Source organism: Mixophyes fleayi, chromosome 6, assembly GCF_038048845.1.
Source record: "Mixophyes fleayi isolate aMixFle1 chromosome 6, aMixFle1.hap1, whole genome shotgun sequence".
Classification (NCBI taxonomy): domain Eukaryota; kingdom Metazoa; phylum Chordata; class Amphibia; order Anura; family Limnodynastidae; genus Mixophyes; species Mixophyes fleayi.
Genome location: NC_134407.1, coordinates 81,648,139 through 81,670,282, shown reverse-complemented (window position 1 = coordinate 81,670,282; position 22,144 = coordinate 81,648,139). Strand labels below are relative to the sequence as shown.

Here is a 22,144-nt window from a genome sequence, read left to right as displayed (position 1 = left end):
TTTGGATTTTACATGCCCTCTACTAGGAGATTGGGCATCGCCCTTGGCAGACGACGTTGATGGCATTTCATCGTCTATGTCATGACTAGTGGCAGCAGCTTCAGCATTAGGAGGAAGTGGGTCTTGATCTTTCCCTACTTTATCCTCCAAATTTTTGTACTCCATTATATGCAGCACAAGAGAGCGTGCCCCTAAACCACACACACTTTGTGACTGCAGAAACAGTGAACGTAGTAATATAGATTGCAGTTCCTATTTTTTGGACTGCAGAAACAGTAAACGTAGTAATAGATTGCAGTTCCTATTTTTTGGACTGCAGAAACAGTGAACATAGTAATAGATTGCAGTTCCTATTTTTTGGGACTGCAGAAACAGTGAACGTAGTAATGTAGATTGCAGTTCGTATTTTTTTGGACTGCAGAAACAGTGAACGTAGTAATAGATTGCAGTTCCTATTTTTTGGACTGCAGAAACAGTGAACGTAGTAATAGATTGCAGTTCCTATTTTTTGGGACTGCTGAAACAGTGAACGTAGTAATATAGATTGCAGTTCCTATTTTTTGGACTGCAGAAACAGTGATCGTAGTAATAGATTGCAGTTCCTATTTTTTGGGACTGCTGAAACAGTGAACGTAGTAATATAGATTGCAGTTCCTATTTTTTGGACTGCAGAAACAGTGAACGTAGTAATAGATTGCAGTTCCTATTTTTTGGACTGCAGAAACAGTGAACGTAGTAATAGATTGCAGTTCCTATTTTTTGGGACTGCTGAAACAGTGAACGTAGTAATATAGATTGCATTTCCTATTTTTTGGACTGCAGAAACAGTGAACGTAGTAATAGATTGCAGTTCCTATTTTTTGGGACTGCAGAAACAGTGAACATAGTAATATAGATTGCAGTACCTATTTTTTTGGACTGCAGAAACAGTGAACGTAGTAATAGATTGCAGTTCCTATTTTTTGGGACTGCTGAAACAGTGAACGTAGTAATATAGATTGCTGTTCCTATTTTTTCCTAATTATTTTTTAAAAAAATTTTTGTATTTTTTTTTATTTTTTTATTTTTTGGGGAGTTTTTAATAATTAGAAAATTTCGATGGACTTAGCACAAAAATGCACAGGACTAAAGCACCACTGGACTCAGCAGGACAGAGCACAGGACAAAAGGACCACTGGACTGAGCAAGGACAGAGCACTGGACACAAGCATAAAGCACCACTGGACTCAGCAAGGACAGAGCACTGGACACAAGCATACACTGGACTGATCACGCAGGAGCACCACCACCCTACAACCTCCCTCTTCCCTGATGTCAGGCGAAATGAAGATGGCGGCCGCAAGCTGCGAATTTATGACATCCGAGTCTCGCGAGATCCGATGCGAGACTTGGATGTCATAGCCTCGTTTCGGATCTTTTTGCCGGGCGGAATTTCCCGAACAGTGCTAGGATCCCGTCGGATCCGCACTGTTCGGGTGGGCTCGGATTAGCGGAATCCGAGCCCGCTCATCCTTAGTTGATACTGTTCTTATTATTGTCATTAAGGTTGTAAGAGTTGTTTAAAGTGTCTTAACGGCGATTTTGGGCATTCATATTATTATTGCTGTTCATTCTTCCAATTTATTGTATGTTGTTATTATACATTTATTATCTTGCCGTTTACATTACTCAGTCATATTAGAGATTAAACACCACCCGCTACTTATCAGGTTTAAGGCCATTAGGTTTGCATATGATTGTGTGAGTGTTTCCACAAGTTACTTTTAAGCATACTTGCCTACCTTTGGCAAGTTGTATCTGGGAGAGGGGCGTGTCTAGAGGGCGGGATGGGGCAGGTGAATCACGTCATTTTGGCCCTGCCCCTGCGTCAATTATGCCGTTTTGTCACGGTGTGGGGCGGGGCCAAAATGATGCAATGATTTGCCAGATCTCCCGGTAGTCTGTGAGACCGACCCGAATTTTGGGAGTCTCCCAGACATTCCGGGAGAGTTGGTAAGTATGCTTTTAAGGCGTCAGAAGAGGATTTCCTGAGTAGACCCTTGGTGGATCCTGCTCGGACCCACAGACTGAAGAGGGAATATGACTCGGATGGAGGCACTGCGTTGAGATGTCCTTAACCGTGAGGTTTACCACCCCTCTCTCCACTAACTGCATGGAGGTACCCGGCAGTGCATGGGCTACAACCAAAATAATAGTAATAACAATAACACTCATATGAGTTGAATACCATTTGATTTTGGCAAAAAAACACAAAAAGGGAAAACATTGAGAAATTCTGTGTGCAGGTTGTATACAATCGTCATCTGTCTTTGTATTATAAATCTCTATTATTGTCTCAGTGCAAAATGAATCAGTGTATTTTAGCCTGTATCCACAGATCCTGTTCTTCATCATCATAGGCATGGTGTTATTTTCATATTTAATCTGATCTCATAGCTTTACATCCTTCATCATTTCAGGAATAATCGATGGGACCTCGCTGCCAGCAGAAACCTACAATACAAAACATGATATATAAAATGTGGATCAGACCTGTCACCTACACACAGTGGAGGCAGCCATTTTGTGGCTGATGTTGTGTCTCATGCCTCTGTGCTGTCACTAGCTCCTAGACTGCTCATGAATTACTTCAGCCCACAAAATGGCTGCTTCCACTTTGTGCAGGCGACAGGTAAGGTTTAACGTAAAATATGACAATAAATGTCAGCCACATAAATACACTGTTAGAGCTTATAGAAGTGATAGTCCTGGCCACATCTAGCTGCTTCTAATGGAGCCATTGGTCCCTATAGTGCGCATATTGTGTTCTTCTTGTAACATCTATGAGAACAGGCTCTGTCTGATACTCACTGTAAGCTCTGTTTGCGCTCATGGTGAACATAAACCTATTTTGGCAAGTATAAAAGACATACAGACCCCTTTCTCTGGTGGATAGTTTACACTGTAGAACCCACTATTAGGTAGCTTATGTATAATAAAATCCCTATTCTCTGCTGGCTTGTGTGCAATACAGAGTCATTGTTAGGTGTCTAGTATGTAATACAGAACCTTGGGCTATTGACTATAATACATTAAAAAGTCACTTGTCTGATTCCTAGTGTAAACTACAAACCCTATTGCTAATAATTATAAGATAATACAGTGTCCATTCTCTGGCAGCCCAGTCTACAATATAGAGCCTATTCTTTGTTAGTCCAGTCTATAATACAGAGCTGAATCCCTGGAGGCCCAGTGGTCAATACATAACTTTGTAATCCATTTCACAATACAGTGCCCAGACCTAGCAGAGTACACCGGTGGTGGCAGCACTGTAATAGCCTCGCGCTTCCTGCAGGACACGGCGGGGCTGTAGCTCAGTTTCCTTTCCTCCAAAAAACTTTGTCAGCCAATCAGAATTTAAAACAGGCTGGTAGTGTTTAGTTACCTGCCCTGTGCTGAATTCTGCTCCATGAGTACGTTGAAGGAGAGAAAACAGAGCTGCTAACAGCCAGTAGGCTTTATGCAGATCTGCAACAGTGTTCATACTAGGCCTTCAGCAGTGGGACCAGCCTGAAGGAGCACAGTGTTACCCTATACATAGAGGAGAGCCTGATCCTGCTATTATGCTTACAATATATCATGCACAGGGCAAGAATCACAAGGAAAATCTGAACATATTGACCCAGAAAGTACATCAGCAAACAGTAAGTTGAAATAAACAAATGTCTTCTTTGATCATATATTAAATAACATTAATCTTCTGGCTTTACTACTTACCTGTATATAAGAGACACTAAGATTGCCCCAGAGGCAGGGCCCACCCAGTACACCCAGTGGTAGTCCCAATAATTGGCAACAACTGCTGGACCCAGTGCGCGGGCTGGGTTCAGACAAGACCCTGATATGGAACCTCTGCAAGACAGGAGCATGGTGTGAGATCACAGACAGGAGGATGGTGTGAGATCACAGACAGGATGATGGTGTGAGATCACAGACAGGAGCATGGTGTGAGATCACAGACAGGAGGATGGTGTGAGATCACAGACAGGATGATGGTGTGAGATCACAGACAGGAGGATGGTGTGAGATCACAGACAGGAGGATGGTGTGAGATCACAGACAGGAGGACGGTGTGAGATCACAGACAGGAGGACGGTGTGAGATCACAGACAGGAGGATGGTGTGAGATCACAGACAGGAGGATGGTGTGAGATCACAGACAGGAGGATGGTGTGAGATCACAGACAGGAGGACGGTGTGAGATCACAGACAGGAGGACGGTGTGAGATCACAGACAGGAGGACGGTGTGAGATCACAGACAGGAGGATGGTGTGAGATCACAGACAGGAGGACGGTGTGAGATCACAGACAGGAGGATGGTGTGAGATCACAGACAGGAGAATGGTGTGAGATCACAGACAGGAGTATGGTGTGAGATCTCAGACAGGAGGATGGTGTGAGATCACAGACTGGAGGACGGTGTGAGATCACAGACAGGAGGACGGTGTGAGATCACAGACAGGAGGACGGTGTGAGATCACAGACAGGAGCATGGTGTGAGATCTCAGATAGGAGGACGGTGTTAGATCGCAGACAGGAGGACGGTGTGAGATCGCAGACAGGAGGATGGTGTGAGATCGCAGACAGGAGGATGGTGTGAGATCGCAGACAGGAGGATGGTGTGAGATCGCAGACAGGAGGATGGTGTGAGATCGCAGACAGGAGGATGGTGTGAGATCACAGACAGGAGGATGGTGTGAGATCACAGACAGGAGGATGGTGTGAGATCACAGACAGGAGGACGGTGTGAGATCACAGACAGGAGGACGGTGTGAGATCACAGACAGGAGGACGGTGTGAGATCACAGACAGGAGGACGGTGTGAGATCACAGACAGGAGGACGGTGTGAGATCACAGACAGGAGGACGGTGTGAGATCACAGACAGGAGGATGGTGTGAGATCACAGACAGTCACAGGGCCATTCAATAGAACACAAATACATTCCCCATGGACTCCACTCAAAAATTTCCTTCAAAGGCAGGAACTTTGCTAGGCTTTGGCACCAGACCCCATGTTTAGACATAATACCCTGAGTTATCCTTAAGATGTATTCATTTTTTATTTGATGTTCTGTACTTATACTATAGTTCCATTAAACCAATATACCCTTATTTGCTGCTGTCACTTGTAATTTTATACAGTTTGATGGCAGAAGTAAGAACATGGTGAGTTGACCCAGGCTTTATTAGGGCAATAGACTATAATATATATGGGCATGTATAACATTCCTCCCAACATTGTTGGTTCAAAACTAGGGACACAATTTGCCCACTCCACCCTATATCTGGCCACTCTCACAACTGTTAAAGACCACCCATTTCTAAATTGGAAATGAGGACCATGGAGGAATATGATTTAGTACTACTGGTCAACATGTGCAAATGCCTTTTTGTAATTTCAGAAACAAAGTTCCCATTGGCTTGGAAACCTAAACCCAATCTGTACGATAAGCTTGGTAGGGCACAGTTCACCTTATATGAATGACAATCTGGATGCCACAATAGTACATATTCGGACTGTGGCACTTATTCAATATGTTTGTTCCATATTTACTTTAGCTTCCGTTATAAATAAGGGAACATTCCAGTGTTGTATGTCATGGAACTGTGTTTGAAGACAACATGAATTGCTTGTCTGAAGAAGAGTTATTTTGTAGATTATTCCCCAAACAAGGGTCAAGTGTTTCTACATGGCTGACGTCATACTCATACACTGCTAGTGGTGCCAATCTAAGGTAATAAGCGCTCCCCATGGGATATATAGGTCCTGGTTTGTACTTTACAAATGTATTTATGTGTTCACTTCCGTATAGAACACTCTTTAAACCATTATTTTAAAACACATCTCCATTGCTTTGGTTGTTCATGAACCTGTGTGTGGGTATGTGAGTATCTGAGAGTGCAGTAGTCACACATGGCTGTTGTACTATATTATAAGGCCATAGAAAGAATAGTACTATTCACATCTCTGCCTCTTTTATATGACAAATACATTTACCTACTGCTTACCTGTGACCAGGCGCGGGCTGGGAGAGGTGTGGCCGGGGGGCACACAGGCGGCCGCATCACATGAAAAGGGATGCGGCCGCGTCATTGATGAGGCGGCCGCATCCCCTGTCATGTGATGCGGCCGCCTCTGCGCTGACGCCGCCGCATCTTATGTCATCAGATGCGGCTGCGGGGGGAAAGCATTGTATTTTGCAGCCCTAACAGCGGCCTGACGGAGCGGCCCGGGGGGCCGATGCCCCCCTGCCCCCCGGGCAAGTCCGCCCCTGCCTGTGACCATACATAGCTAAAAGTGATTGTTTCAAGATGATACTGATTCTATATATAGCAGATTTGGGAGCCCAGACAAATTGTTGGGAAGTTCTTTGATCTTACACATTCTGTCATTGCTCAACATATGGGGTATGATACCAATGAACTTTGTATGACTTGGTTTCAGGAGCTTTGAAATTCTCACCCCGCTATAATTCCAGTTACAACAGTAAAAGCGATAGAGTATGGAGCCAGAGAGGTCCTGCTTCGCTCGTCCACCGCACCCATCACCACAGCAAAAACCAAGAAGAAGCTGAAGACTATTTCTACGCCGACTGCTTTGCCCAGTGTCGTTTCACTGTCCACCACACAGGCTGCCCCGCTGCGATTCACAAATGATAGATCATCTGCCAATCCCTGGAAGAAACACATGGGACCTAATAACCGAAATTGTGGGCAACAAATAATATGTATCATTGTGTATTGTGGGGAACAAGTGCTCTCGATGCCAGCGCATGAGGCAAATATAAAGGTAATTATGAGAACTATCGCAAACCCCTTACTTGACAACTTTTTAGATGTGACAGCTCACTCTCATTGATTAGAATCAGGACCACTCTATTAGCAGAAGCGCCGTGACGAGGCGGGTGGCTTATCATGCATTTGCAAACGTGTGTAACTAAGGTTTCTGCATTTTTATATACAAGTAGAAATAGCAGCTTTGTTACTGGTTAACAGCAGTGTGCTAGGGGTTTTGTCTCTGTCTGTGCTCCTTTCAGGATAACTCCGCCCTTTCAAACACCTGATGTTCACCTATAAATTGATTGAGCAACTTTCCTTTCTGTTTTAACTTTTTAGATCTCCCCTCACGGCACCACATATTGAGGCTATAACCAGATCTTGCAATTCGCTGTGAATTGCATCCTCCCTCTCTGCTCCCACCCAGAACTCCTAGAAATTTGTGGGAGAGTAGATAACTTTGTTCCACCCTTTCTTTTTGTTAAACTTCACATCACATTTTTTGTATAACTGCAGCATATAAATAATATGCACATAGATATGTTATATATGATCCTTGCTCTAGTATAATCTACAATCTATATTGTTAGAGCTGCACTACCACCTAGTAAAAGATTTTACCAATGTTCCCCTTCCCCTAGCTTGTGAGCCAGAGGCTGCTCCGTTCCTCTTACAGCCAGAAACAAAGAGCGTAGGGGTTGTAAGACTGACATTTGTGATAGGTCCTCCTGCTAAGACACCCCCTCCATCCCCATTTAAAGTTAATAAGCTAAATTGATCTGCTTTGGAGAACTGCATGTAGCAGACACCAGGGGTAAATGTATTAGAGTGCAGATTGTGCAAGTCGCCGATATTCTGTGACTTTGCAGGGGAAATTTAAAATGGCCATGGCTTTAAAGGCAAAACTTGCCTATAAAGATATTGCCTTTTTAGATTTCCCCTGCAAAGTCGCCGAACATCAGCAACTTGCAAAATTCGCACTTTAATAAATTTACCCCTGGGGCTCCAGCTTAGGGGTGGAGCACCTTAGTACAAATTTGTATGTGGTAATGTAATCAGGGGCAAACGCAGGATTTGTAGAGGGGGGTTTACACACCGCCAGTGGGAGTGACCAGCATGCATGGGGGCGTGGCTATAATTTTAGATAGTGCTTGGCTGCTCTCCGACTCCTCAGATCCCCATAATATACATGGGTAATGCTGCGTGCACTACTGTTTGGTGCACGCAGTTCTCCCTTTTCAAGCAGAGCCGTGTGAAGCGGGAGCAGGGTCCAGCCACCTCAATTATACAGTGCCGCATGCCTGGAGGGGAGTTTCCAGGCACTAGGAAACCCCCTCGGTTTGCCTATGGTAATTTGTAATGCAGGTTACATTTAGTGCAGTTTTAAAATAAATATAGTTTGTATTAAAGATCTTGGCATTGCCATCAAGTGGTGATATATGGTAATGCATTTTTTTCTTTCATCCTCTTCTGTCAAACAAATCAGTGGATATTTATCTGTCTGTTTGTTGTGTTGTATCAATTTCAATATATAGGCATTTCAAATAGGCATTCAATAATGGGATATTTTATGTAAGTTTAACTATATATCACAAATACAGTACTTAAACAGGCTAGTGACTAATGTTTATCACCCCCAAATATATGAATAGGGTGCCTCTTACATGTGGGGGGAACTAATTAGCCACGAGGTTTTGCAGGACATCGCCTCAATGTTTAGCTATGCACATTGCCAGCCAATACAGTAACAAACCTCCGCTCCTTTTCTGCTCATATCTCTATGGGATGCGAGGGAAAATGAGCGGAGATTTGAGAAAAAATTTTGATGCGATGTGTCTCAGTTGAATGTTTAGGAGACTTATCGTGGCACCTCGTGGCTAACTGAATTCTCCTCATAGAATACAATTATTGTTCATACTTTAGGGAGGAATTAACAGGTGATTACAAAAAAAGTTTCTCTGTGCTTCTAATACACAGTCAACTAGGCCAAAATACAAGTACATTAAATTCTATGATCATTGCTTAAGAGCTTTAGAAAAAAAACATGTTTCAAAATGAGTCATGTGACATAAGTTGCCCCCGTGTCTTAAAGTGTACTTTTCGCCCACACAGTTGTGCCATTTTGAGAATGCAGGCCATAAATTCAATGATATCACTGAGTGATATCACTGAGTCACTTCCTAGTAAATTGGCAAGTTACAAAATGGTCGCCTTCACTCATTCAGAGTTTGACTCATTTTGTGTGCCAACATATGGGTAAAAATCCTCTCATAAAAACATTGTGGGCTTGTGTATGTTGAGTTGTACGTATGTTAAGCTACGCCAAACTGAAATCACAGCAGTATGTCTACATCAGGTTTTCTATATAGAATGTAATTAAATACAAACACCCCCACAGCTGCTGTTTACCTGTTTATAAATCTAGCAGGGATCTTCTTTCCTGCAGTTGTCCCACTGGCCAATAATCGGAATATTTGGCTGCAGCTTAACATAACATAGCTGCAGTGCTAATGAATGAAATACTATCAGCTGGAGGGTCCAGTATGCAGACAGAACATCAGAAGATGCTAAGTAGTGTTGCTCATGTCATTATCATGTATCTTTACAATAGTCCTCCAGTACCCGCCACAGATACGTCTCTCAGTATGCAAGGGCTAGATTTACTAAGCTGCGGGTTTGAACAAGTGGGATGTTGCCTATATCAACCAATCATATTCTAGCTGTCATTTTGTAGAAAGTACTAAATAAATGAAAGCTAGAATCTGATTGGTTGCTATAGGCAACATCCCCACTTTTTCAAACCCGCAGCTTAGTAAATCTAGCCCCAAGTGTCATTATGTGCAGCTTCAGGGGTGTGTGCGACATTTACATGAACACTACCTTACTATACTCAATTTAGCACTTGCACATCCCCGTTCCACGTATGCAGGTGTAAGGGGTCGCAAGTCGAAGTTACACTCAAATCCATATGTGGACACATTTTGGTGAGTCCAAATGTAAGTAAGGCCACTTTGTGTAAGTGAGGGGTGTGTTTTACGTACACATAGGTGAAAGTGAAGGTGACATAGCAATGCACTGCACAGTAACTCACATTGTATTCCAGATAAGTCTCCTCATCTACAAGGGTGTCACTGGCATTGTACTTACCTTAGCCAATAGAGCTCCCAGCATCCCCCCTGATAGCTGGCACACCCAATAGGGTATGAGCAGAATGGGAGTTAGACCACCAGAAATGACCACTCCCAGGGTGATGGCAGGATTGAAGTGTCCACCACTAGAGACAAGAACATCTAGATTACAATATGACATTACAAGTTATGTCTCTGAACATGGTTTATGGACGTAGGCTGAAGAAGAAAATGATGTTACGCTACGTACAAAGTGAAAACAGCAGATAAATAAGCAGATACATACACTTGTATTTCCTTCTTAAAAAGTATGACAAGTGAGGCCTTTTTTGGTCGAACGCACTTAAAGGGCGACAGGGTTTGGAACAGACTGAACACTTACATTGAAGGGTTAACATCAGGGTGGGGCCTGACCAATGGTAGTTCCTGTGGGAGGGTCCTGGTTTTGATATAGCTGATTGCATTTCCTGGTTTTCCTCACTCTTCAGCACGAGATCCCACCCACCCACTCCTTAGTTATGGTAGTTTACGTTATACGGTTTGTGGTAGGAAGGCTCTGCGTTCAGCGGCTGATTAGTGGGTGCTAATGGTAGTTGGCCGCAGGTCACTGTCCCCTTAGAGTCAACTGTAACTCCTTGGTCCTTCGGTGAGGAGGGTCCCCTGTCCAGCTCGGTGAGGGAGGTCAGCATGATTTTTGAAGGGGGGGAGTCACTCTGATGCCAATTCAGTGCATGATAGTTTTGGGATGAGATCCCCGTGTTAGTGGATGTACGGCGGTTTCGCCAGTTCCCATGTTATCTGGCTATATCAGCTTGGGAGCTGTTCCGCAGTGCCCTTTCTCCGCCACCATAGGTTAATTAAAAAGTTATATAAATTATAAAATATGTCCTCCATTTTTTTCCAAACTTATACATGAGTTTGTGTGTTTATTTGATATAAATGTTTAAATATTTTAATGTGGTTGTGAAGGTTTTGGGGACATACACGGTGAGAGCCCTTTATAAAAATGAGACAATACAATGTTTAAAATAAGTAACTTTGTCCCCCTTCCACAGGCACACTATAATATAACCGCTTAGACCAGAGGTGCAGGGAACAGTGGCTCGTCTATGCATGTGAAAAATGAAGCCATATAGAAAGAAAAACCTGTAACGAGCAAAGAAATGTAGAAGGGAATTGACTGAGTGGTCTATTTACTATTTACTAAGATTTTATAATTCTGCTTAGCGCAGCAGTACAAAATCTTCTCTCACCTCACCTTACTATTAAAATTTTACTGGGGCATCTGAGTGATACTCAGCTCCCCAGTATACTGGCTGGTAGCAGTAAGCGTCAACTGTGTTGAGATATTACAACAGACTGAGACTTAGGGCTAGATTTACTAAAGGGCGGTTTGCTCGAACCGCCACTTTTCGGCTATTTTTCCTTTGGTTTTGAAACCACCGGATTTACTAAAGCCCAAACCGCCGGTAAAACGGCCTGAATTGACATTTTTCGAAACCACCACTTTACAAACTGCCATTACGATTTTAACAATGATGAACATACAAACAGCCGGATTTTCTAAGCTGTGGTTCTCAAAACCTCCGCAAAACCACCATCCAAACGTCCAAAATGAAAGAGGTGGTTGTAAGTGGCGAGATTGCTCAAACTGCTGCTGTTTGAAGTATTTTGCCAATTAGAACATAAGAGAAAGCACCATTGACATTTAAATTATTTGGGCAATCATTATTTATTAAGGGGAAAAATTTATTTAATATTAACTTATGAGTGAATTTTGTTTTTTAATATTTTTTAAAGGGGACACTATTATAGTATTATATTATGTGAGAAATGTGAATATATAATATTAACTGATTGTTAATGGTGGATATAATTATTTATGTTGCACAATTTGGCATTACATAGTGCCTGAATAATATATTAATTAAATAATGTTGTCCCCTTAATATAATGATAAAAAATATTCCCCCGCAAGTTAATATTAAATTAGAGGTAACTAACAGAATAAAGGGAAAAATAAGATTGTAAACAAGGGAGATAAATTACATTGAAAGCTGGTGTCCCGACAAAGGTGTGGTTTCAGTTATTTAAGTAATTATAAGACCACTATATTTAAATACGTACATATATCATACTTGCCAACTCCCGGGCGTGACTGGAGGGCAGGAGGGGGCGGTGCGAGGCCAATCGCGTCATTTTGGCCCCGACCCCCGTGACCCCTGTCGCAGGGGCGGGGCCAAAATGACGTGATTGTCCTCGCCCCGCCACCAAAATGTCGCGAATCACGATTCTCTGTGAAACCTGGGATGCGGGAGAAATGCTAGCTCGGGAGAGTTGGCAAGTATGACATATATATATGCTAATAATGTTTACAGATATGTAGGTATGTAAACGTTTCAGGAGCTTATCAGAGTGGAAGATATGTAAGATAATGTTCTGATTCTGAGGGAAGATATTTTCCTACACACAAGAGACTTCCTGTCAGTAATACCATAGTTGCCAACATTGGCAACTGGTATCCCGGGACACAAGTTGGACACATGAGGTGCAGTGAAAGTGAAGTTAGAATAAATGTTTTTAAGGTAAGATGAAACCCACTACAGGGAACAGTGAATTGAGAGTATAGAGCACTGCTTGGAACAGCATTTTCCAGCACCATTTACAAAATATAGTTATGTCATTACTGGAGGAATAATCCCTACAACAGACTGACAGACACTTGGCTACTCTATGCCAAGACACAATGAAACTGTTCTATTTCCTGGTAGCTGAATGCCCTATTAAGACACATTAAATCAGTGTTTCTTTTTATTTGATAGCTACCTATATACCCCTGCAACATGGGTTTCCAAATTGCTTGCTGTCAAGGCAAAGCTATTATATTATAATAAATATGTACTGCAATCATAGGGCCTCCTGCTGCCTGTTGTACTGCAATACTTGCCTTATATTGCCAAGGACAGAGATGACAACAGCCAGTGCTAGTCCATGTGCCAGAGCCGGCAGCAGTGGTCCAGCTCCATGTGGATTGACCAGCACCGAGAGGCATCCGATGGTAAAGAAGAGTGTACAGCCCAGAAGCTCGGCCACACATGGCTGCACATACTTCTCCAGGAAATTAGGTTCCACTTTCTCTTTATCCTTTGCTGTCAGAGGCTCTGTCGATGTTGAGTTCATGATCCCAAGTTCTGTCTCGGGGATGTCATGATGATGATGATGATCAGATTTGGCCATCTGAGCACCTTACTTCAGCTTGTAAGACACAGGCTGAGAATTCAAGAAAATGTCTGATTCAAATAAAGCTGCTCATGCACAGTGCAAACGTTTTATTTATTGAAGAAACAAACTAAAAGCAATGAACCTTTTTCAATATTAAACAGTCATTTAGTCTCGTTTTTTTAAACCTTTCATATGGTATGGAGGTTTAGGGAAGAGGGGGGATGGTTTACAGGTACATATTTCAAAGAACAGTTAATAAATATTTAATTAATAAAATAACTTAAACAAGAACGTTGGTCATGCACAGCTTGACAATGCTGTTACAGTATATCATATGAATCTGCACCGACATACATCTCCTCTCTTGTCTCAAAATATCTCCCAACTCCGCAACTCCGTTCTACACAAGATCTGCGTCCCTCATCCACCCTCATTACATCCTCCCATTCCCGGTTACAGGACTTTTTTCGGGCTGCACCCACTCTATGGAATGCTCTCCCTCGCACAATAAGACTCTCCTCTGGTCTACAAACTTTCAAGCGTTCTCTGAAAACCTACCTCTTCAGACAAGCTTATAATATTCCTCAACCACCCTCTTAACCTCACTACCTTAGCCTATTACTGCCTGTTACACAATTTCACACAAGACAACTACCCCCTGACCAACATTGTTGTGTGACAGGATCATTTAGCCTATAAGTCACTTTTACCTTTGCAGCCTGGCTGGGCCAAAATGCAAAATGTAGACTTAACCTCATGTGTCAACTCCTATTGTCCAATAGATTGTAAGCTTGCAAACAGGGCCTTCTCACCTCTTTGTCTGTTTTACCCAGTTTGTTTATTAGTTTATTATGTCTGTCCCCAATTGTAAAGCGCTACGGAATATGTTGGCGCTATATAAATAAATGATGATGATGATGATATGAATGGCCAAATGTAGAAGGTCTTGCTATTTGGTGCTCAGGCCACTTAGCAGGGTCAGATGGAATAATAGATGCAATGATCATCAAACCGGATTAACTTTCCTTACCAACCTACAATTAGACTCAGATTAGATCAAATTAACCTTAGGTAAAATGTAAGATTAAATTGACATTATAAATTAGATTTTGTCATGAAAAATATTTTATATTTACGTTGTACTATAAAGCAGCTTTCAATACTTTTTTTAATTAAAATCAACATTTTAACATTATTAATAGCATTTGAGAATACTTTTTACAATATGGATTAAGTGACTTTTTGAAAATGTAGCAAAAAAAGACTTTGGGCCTGATTCAGTTAAATACTGACTGTTTTTTCATGTAGCACACAAATATCAACTTTAAATTTCAGTGTACAAATAAGCTATCAAGTATTTGTGTGCTACATGAAAAAACAGTCAGTATTTAACTTATGTGCAAAACAGAACACTCATTTGCACCCCTTGCATTGTAACATGGTTTTGTCTAGGAGACTGAAATAAGAATCCTCTTCATTTAAGATCCTTAATGAATCAGGCACTTTGTTGGTAAAATATGATGTTAATCTTAGACGGCTTTATTATCTTCCCCTATTTTAACCAACTTTTAGTCCATTTATTCTACTTTTATAGAATACCCCACCGTTATATAAAATTTCCTTTGTGCACTTTAATGCAAATTTTTTACTTAATGGAGAGGTAAGGTTTTAGAACATATTTTAAGAAGTGCAAATCCTAAAGGCATGTGCTGGTTAAATGTCAGGCAATAGAAGACAGTTGGGTCAGCAGCTTTAGAGAAACTCCAAAACAATTCTCCATAAATATTCTATATTCTTGTAACTGGGTCCTGTCTGGTTTATAGATCATTGTGAAAATGTTGAAACCCAGACTCTTTAAAAGGAAGCGACACCAACTGACTGTAATCTGCCTGCACAGAAGCACACAATGTAACTACAAAATTACAGAAGTGAAATAGATGAAAAAAGCTGGGAGAAAAACAATATACATCTGAATATAAGCATAAATGGTGACAATGAAGTTCAAATATCTCACAGTCAAATTAACGTCGATACCCATTTTCTATACCAATGTTCTCTCTGAACTGAACAAACTTAAAACCAAACTGACTGTGTTAACATCTAAACTTGTTAGGAAAAAATATATTTTGTTCAAAGTTGCAATAAACAGCAGATTCTCAATGAAGAGCATAAGGGTGAAGTTCTCATTAAATTAAATTATTAACTTTTTCCCAAGCTTTAAATTTAAAGGGAACACTGATCAATACCTTGTTTGCTTTTCTACCATGCAACGCATGTCAATCATTAGAGGATTATCATGAGAATCTGACTATATTTGAAGAATATGACCACTAATGGTACGTATATTACTTACCTGTATTATCTATGCCCAGTTCCTCTGCTTATGTATGAACAGCTCTGACTGACGCTGATTCTGAATTCTGAAACTTCGGGCTTCCAAAGTACAATACACGCTATGTGTGACCCCAGTTATAGGGCAATGACCTACAAACCAGAGGGACCTGAAAATAATATTTCTGAACACTTAAATTTGTTACCGGATGACTAGTGTGCTATGACTGGTTGGCTGCAAGTTCTGTATATAACACAGTATTTACATTACTCAGATGTCACTAATACAAAAATAGCTCTATATTTCCCAATTGATAAAGAAATATCACTTTGCTAGTATATTAATAGTTTACCAACCCCGCACTGTTGCATAAGTACTCCGAAAGCTTGGAGTCATGTTCCTGAGATATCAAACAAGCTGTAACCTTAAAAATGTAGTACAGGGGAATGTATATGTGATAAACAGTTTTATCCTATTTCCCTGTACAGGCTATAAGCAAACATTTGCAAGACAAGGTTGTGCCTGTCACCTCATTGCCTGGTCCCTGCCATCAGCCCTTTCCAGACCTGACCACACCACCAATGATGTCAGAAACCACCCCCTATAGTGTTACTACTATCCCATACCTCTCAGCCATTCTTCCACCCTATTGTATTGTAAGGATTATCACCTTTCAACAAAAGCTACAAGACAGCTCTGGGATACAAGGGGTACAAAAAAGGGGTTATTGGAATAAAACCATAAATAATTACATCTCTACTGAATGGTGAGATTTAAAAGCAGTTTTACAGCACGCTCATAGAAATTAGGTTAAGTCCTTTACAAAATTTGTATATATATTTATTTATCCTTAATATTTACATTAGACGCATGTAAAGTAATATTAAACATATAGGGTTAAAGTAATTTTAATGTAGGTTGATAAAAACAGCAAATCTACAATGTAGCCAAATGGTGAGGATCTTTAATAGTATATACAATACAATACTGTATATTGATTTTATAGTAGACGCATCACCTGCACACTGGAAGTTAGTTTATTGGCTCACACAATATTTATGCAGCCTATAAATTCATTAGGAGTTAGTGACATCATTGAGGCATGAGGCACTGTGAGGCATGCAGCATGAAATCTTCATTTACAAAGCACACTCAATGCACTGGTGCGTTTGGATGACCCACCCAACGCACATCAAGGTGCACATCTAAAGTGTGTATAGGTTTAGTAAATCTCCAGAGGCGCTCTATGCAACGCTATAAATGTCACATCAAAGTACTGCTGCCTAACACTATAGAACCACCCCTTTACGTATCCATGTTCTGCTAAAATACTATATGGTTTAGTCTCATTTTTGGCTTAAATCAATCATGAGTGTGAGGGGACTACGGGACTGCTTTTAGTACATGTAACAATTTTGAGAGTGTAAAGCTTATTACACTGCTGTGTGCACCAAGAAATGCACTTCTCTGCCAAACTGCTTGGAAGCCGAAAATGACTCCCAGTAAAGGACACAATCACTGCTGTACTGCTAAAGCTAGTACAAAATTCAAGTCCTTTTGCAGAATGTAAATGGCTGTGCATATTCAATGATATACAATAGAGGAACTTTATTGGTAGGTACAACCAGGCACGACGCTGGTATCTCCAGCCCCCACCAGTGTTTGCCTCTTCAGGGCTTCATTCTCCATGCACCAATTCCCTATAGCCTGGCTCCTATTCCGATCCCTCCTCTGTTCAGAGCAGGGACTCAGATGCTAAGCGGGCACGTGGCCCCCCTGCCACTTTTATCAGGATTACCGTGTTCCGTCACCCATGCTAAACACAGTATTACATCATTTAAAGCAATGTTAAATCAACTTACCTCCTTTTTAGATCAATCCCCAGTGAAATGGAAGTGAGACATTGAGGTAGTATCTACAGTAATTAGAGGAACGGATCGGTTGATTTATCTAAATGGATACATAGAACATATTACACAAATTACGGTTATTATCCCTACAAAAAGCATTTTTTTGCTTCACTTTTTGTGGAAATGGACCATAATAGTCATTGGATGCACCTGATCTATGACTCTCAGATCTTTTCTAAATGTACCTATGTGTCAAAGAGCTGCACAGAGAAATGTCTAAAAAGTTGGAGTCTGTGGACAGATGTAAATACTGCACATGTGTAGTGTGTCAAAATAAAAGTAAACTAAAATTGGAAATAAATGGAGAGAGTGACTATCTTTGTCTTAGGTGTACATTTTATTAGATTAACTGCATTACAGCAAGTTTATAAAAAAATAATTTTGAATTAAATAAAGTGACCATACAATCCAATGGTGGGCTCCAAATGGGTGGGTATAGTCAATCTTACATTTGGAGGAGAGCAGAAACAAAATCAGTAAAGGGACATATGGCCTTTTAGCTCAATAACTCAGAAAACCCAACTCATCCTGACCTTTCTGACCCCTTTAGCTAAAAAGGTCATTCTTGTGTAATAACATAAACAGATTTACATAGCAAATACCAGAAAACATCCAGTAGTAATATAAACTACAGAGATTTCCTGTTTCCAGTTTATGTGTAGTACTAAAGTTAGATGTACCTTTAGAATTAAAAAAAAATTGTTTACTTTTACAGTTTATTTTAAATGCATAATAAGAAAAGCTGTGGGGCAATTCACATCACAGATATATTGCTTACAATGATATTACTGTGGTAATACCATACTTATCAGCAGTCCAGATTTCATCCACAGATAGAGGCGGGGCCTAGTTTGCAATCATTTTTCATTTGAGAATGTTGTGAGCTATGAGAAAATTAATCACATGTAAAATGACCAGAAAGACACTTTATTAATGCTAGCTTCCTACTGTCCCAGAATGTCCCGGAGATTCACGATTTTTGGGGAGTCATCTCGGCCTTCCTGCAGAGTAGACTGTCCTCCTGGATCCCGCTTAATTTTCTTCTGAAGTAGACGAGGCCTTGATGATGCAAATTGAGGCATCTCTGAGCAGCTGGGGGCAGGGTGTGATTACTTGTGCCCCCTAAACTCAGGGGCTGGCTGACAAATCTTAGCGAAAAAAATGCAGGTAGCCCTCAAGGAGGGAAAATCCAAAAAGTAGGCAAGAATATATAACTGTGTGCATAGCTACAAGCACCTTGACAGATTTTCAGATACCAGTAACCAAAGGAGCCTTTTGACATGAACGTATGAAGTATGTGTGTCTTCCATTATGTTCAGAAGTCATAGAACATATGGAGCTCTCAAAATGCACACAGATGGCTTATTGATTGCCATGCTGCATTGTAGTGCCTATTAACAGGAAAGCATCACCAAATGGACAGAACATTAAATTGAGCTACATCATTTTAATCTGTGTGGTTATGTGGGAACAGACAGTAGCATGTAGCATAGGAATCAATAAACTCTTTGCATGTAAAAATAGTATGTGTGTGTTCCTTGGGGAATTTACGTGAATGAAGCATGCTCAACACATACATCTGAACATTTCCAAGTGGAAAACCAGGACAAATTAGGCCATTCCCCAAATCTCTCCAAACCATGGCAATTTCCCGTGAAACCACGCCCCTTTTCTGAATGCAAACATCCATTTACATGCCATATAGTGCGACAAGTAGCTTAGCACATGCTCAGAAACAGACCTTATGCCAATGAACACAATTGCATGTAATTCCCGTCTGAACGCAAATGACACTTACGGCTGCCTCAGACTTGAAGGGCAGAACGGGGTAGGAAGGGGTAGATGAACTAGGATACTGTAAAGTAAAGGCATGGTGAGGGAAGATTCAAGTCCTAGGTGTCACTCACCGGACTGTGAGTGCTTCTTCCCGGACATTTAGGAACCGTGGCCGTCCTCCATCCTGAGGGACTGCGCATGCGCAGCCCTTTCTATACCTCCAGTGTATGTTCCTTTAACTTAATTGGCAGATCAGGCAACCTCCCTATATTAAGCACCTGTGGTCATCACCACATTGCCTGATCTTGGAGTCTCATTCCCCATGAGTCTCTGAAGGTGTTCCTGTGTTTCCTCGTTTATTCAGCCCAGCTGATTCCTGTGGTTTCCAAACCACTTCTACCTCTGTGGTTTCCAAACCACTTCTACTACTGTGGTTCCCATACCACTTCTACCATCTACTGTATCATCGTGACTGTGAGCTGATTCCTATCCGCTGCCTCCGTGCACTACAGTCTTCTAACCACTTCAACTCTACCTTGTATCATTGGGACTGTTAGCTGATGCCTATCCGCTGCCTCCGTGCACTACAGTCTTCTAACCACTTCAACTCTACCTTGTATCATTGGGACTGTTAGCTGATGCCTATCCGCTGCCTCCGTGCACTACAGTCTTTCATTCACATCCACTCACCTGTTCATGATTGTGACTGCCAGCTGATTCCTATCCGCTGCCTCCGTGCACTACAGGCTTCAACCTGCAACTCGTCTGTGTTTCATCATCGTGACTGTTTGGCTGATTTCTATCCGCTGCCTCCGTGCACTACAGTCTTCAACCTGCAACTCGTCTGTGTTTCATCATCGTGACTGCTAGCTGATTCCTATCCGCTGCCTCCGTGCACTACAGTCTTCAACCTGCAACCCGTCTGTGTTTCATCGTGACTGTTTAGCTGATTCCTATCCGCCGCCTCTGTGCGCTTCAGTCTTCAGCCCTTGTCAACTCTCCCGTGTTTCCTTGAGTCTGCTGCCACTATTGCTACCCGCTACTCTCCGTGATCAACTGTTCCAGTTCAACTCTGCTCTGGTGTCCTATCGTTACTGCACCTGCTGGTTGCTATTGGCTACCTCCGTGTTCCCGCAGAGACCCGCTGCTGTTACTTCTCAGCGCTACGCATCCATCTACTGCTGATCCGCTCTCCACGCCTTCCTGGATTCCCTGCTGGTCTACCTACCTGTGCGCTGCACCTGCTAGACCACCGCTTCACCCATCCAGGGACTTTGCATCCTGCCGGCCTCCTGCCGTTCAGGTATCTCTGCACTTCTGTCTGACTGCCTTCTCCTGAACCACGGTATGCATACTTCCCATTGACTGTGCTGTGTATTGCATACCTTGCTGGACTGTGTTGGTTCTCCTCTGGAGTGTACTATCCGCTGAGTCTATTGCCATCATTGACTGTGTTATCTCATGCTGGATTACTTCAAGAGACTTTCTATATTGGCAGTGTTGTTCAGTCATTTATACATTTATATTGTGCATATTACTGTGGATCAAAGTCAAGGTGCCCGTGTATATATTGTGTTGCAGTCTCTCCCCGTGCACCTCCTCACATATATATTCAGTGGTACAACTTGCTAGTGGCAGACCACTGACCCCTGTTTCCAGTTTCACCTGCTCCAGTATCCTCTCACATAGCAGTGGTACAACTTGCTAACGCAGACCACTGACTCCCCGGATACCTCCACTTGGATTCCATTCCTTCACTCAGACAGCGGTACAACTTGCTATCCGCAGACCGCTGACTCTCATCACCTCCTCGTTTCTGTTGGACATTCCTCCTCACTATAGCAGTGGTACAACTTGCTACCGCAGACCACTGACTACCTTCACGTGTCCTTTGTCCATACAGTTCCTCGTGTATTACTACCTCCATATTGCCAGTGCTGCTAGTCATAGACTTTCCTGAGCATCTCATCATCTGCTATTTCCTGTTCCGTGATCACCCTGCTACCAGAGTACCATATTACCACCTATACTGCTCTGGTAAGCCTATCACCTGGTGATCCCTGGGTAAAGACTCCTAGTGCCCGTGACACTAGGTTTTTCTTAAGTACCTGTTTGTTAGCTGGATTCTTTGCACCAGCTACAGGGCAGGTGTAAGTGCCGACTGATAGTGATGACACGGCATAGTCTTTGTTTTACAAACTACACATATGTGTGTCACTAGCTAGCACAGAACATGTGTATGCAAGTAACATAGACTAGATAAATGCATTGCACAGAACACATTAAGAACATCCTGATTTATGTATTTACTATTTAAAGCAAAATGGAAAGAAAATTAACTAATATTTTTATAAACTCTTAAAGTATTAAAAGTTGTTAATTTATTTTATAAAATATTTTTTGTGTGCATGCATTCTGATGTGTCTTTATATATAATTATATATATTTATATTCTGCTCTCTGTTCTGTCTGTCTACATATAGCAAATAACGATCCTCTTGTATTTGAATATGGTTGGAACTACACTCAATGCTGGTTTTTAAACGCAAGTTGTGTGCTGGTTACGTCCAATCAGGCCCTACATGTCTACATTTTAGGAAAAAAAGGATGAGTTGCAGGTTTCCAATAGTAAATATCAGGCATGTGCTGGAAAAGTCAGGAGGCACAGGAGCACTACGAGGTATTCAAACTATGTGTCCAGGACCAAGACTGCTTTTATATTTAGATACTACAGTGTTAAGGTCAAGATTACAATCTCCATAGTGGACCAACAATCACAATTTAAAAATAAACTTAATGACATAGAAAGGAAAATGTAGGTAGAAATAAAATATTGTTTACCCATGTTAGATAAATATTACCTGTAATTGTGGGGTGTAACATTCTGCTTCTGAACGTCCTGAAAAAAATCACAGAGCAATAAAGACTGGGATATATCCAATTTCATGTAAAATTCTA

The 22,144-nt window shown here is 41.6% G+C and overlaps 1 protein-coding gene across 4 annotated transcripts; it reads right to left on the bottom strand.

Annotated features, from left to right (window-relative positions):
* Positions 1–2,215: 2,215 nt before the first annotated feature.
* On the bottom strand, positions 2,216–22,087 carry LOC142160310 (aquaporin-8-like). 4 transcript variants are annotated; one of them, XM_075215235.1, is made up of 6 exons: positions 22,048–22,087; positions 12,894–13,216; positions 9,966–10,092; positions 6,505–6,716; positions 3,757–3,891; positions 2,216–2,493 (listed from the first exon to the last, which is right to left on the bottom strand). In XM_075215235.1, exons 2-6 carry the CDS (start codon positions 13,181–13,183, stop codon positions 2,451–2,453), a joined length of 807 nt encoding a protein of 268 aa, XP_075071336.1. In that variant the 5' UTR covers positions 13,184–13,216; positions 22,048–22,087; the 3' UTR covers positions 2,216–2,450. The 4 variants fall into 4 exon arrangements, with proteins under 4 accessions (XP_075071336.1, XP_075071337.1, XP_075071335.1 ...); XM_075215236.1 differs by lacking the exon at positions 22,048–22,087 and adding an exon at positions 17,363–17,432; XM_075215234.1 differs by lacking the exon at positions 22,048–22,087 and adding an exon at positions 15,522–15,636.
* Positions 22,088–22,144: the final 57 nt, after the last annotated feature.

Coding starts and splice junctions, on each gene's coding strand:
- LOC142160310 (XM_075215235.1), bottom strand. CDS start 13,183: ATGGCCAAATCTGATCATCATCATCATCATGACATCCCCGAGACAGAA. Junction 10,093..12,893: donor TCTGTCCTTGGCAATATAAG/GCAAGTATTGCA, acceptor TCTTGTCTCTAG/TGGTGGACACTTCAATCCTG. Junction 2,494..3,756: donor TTAGTGTCTCTTATATACAG/GTAAGTAGTAAA, acceptor TTTGTATTGTAG/GTTTCTGCTGGCAGCGAGGT.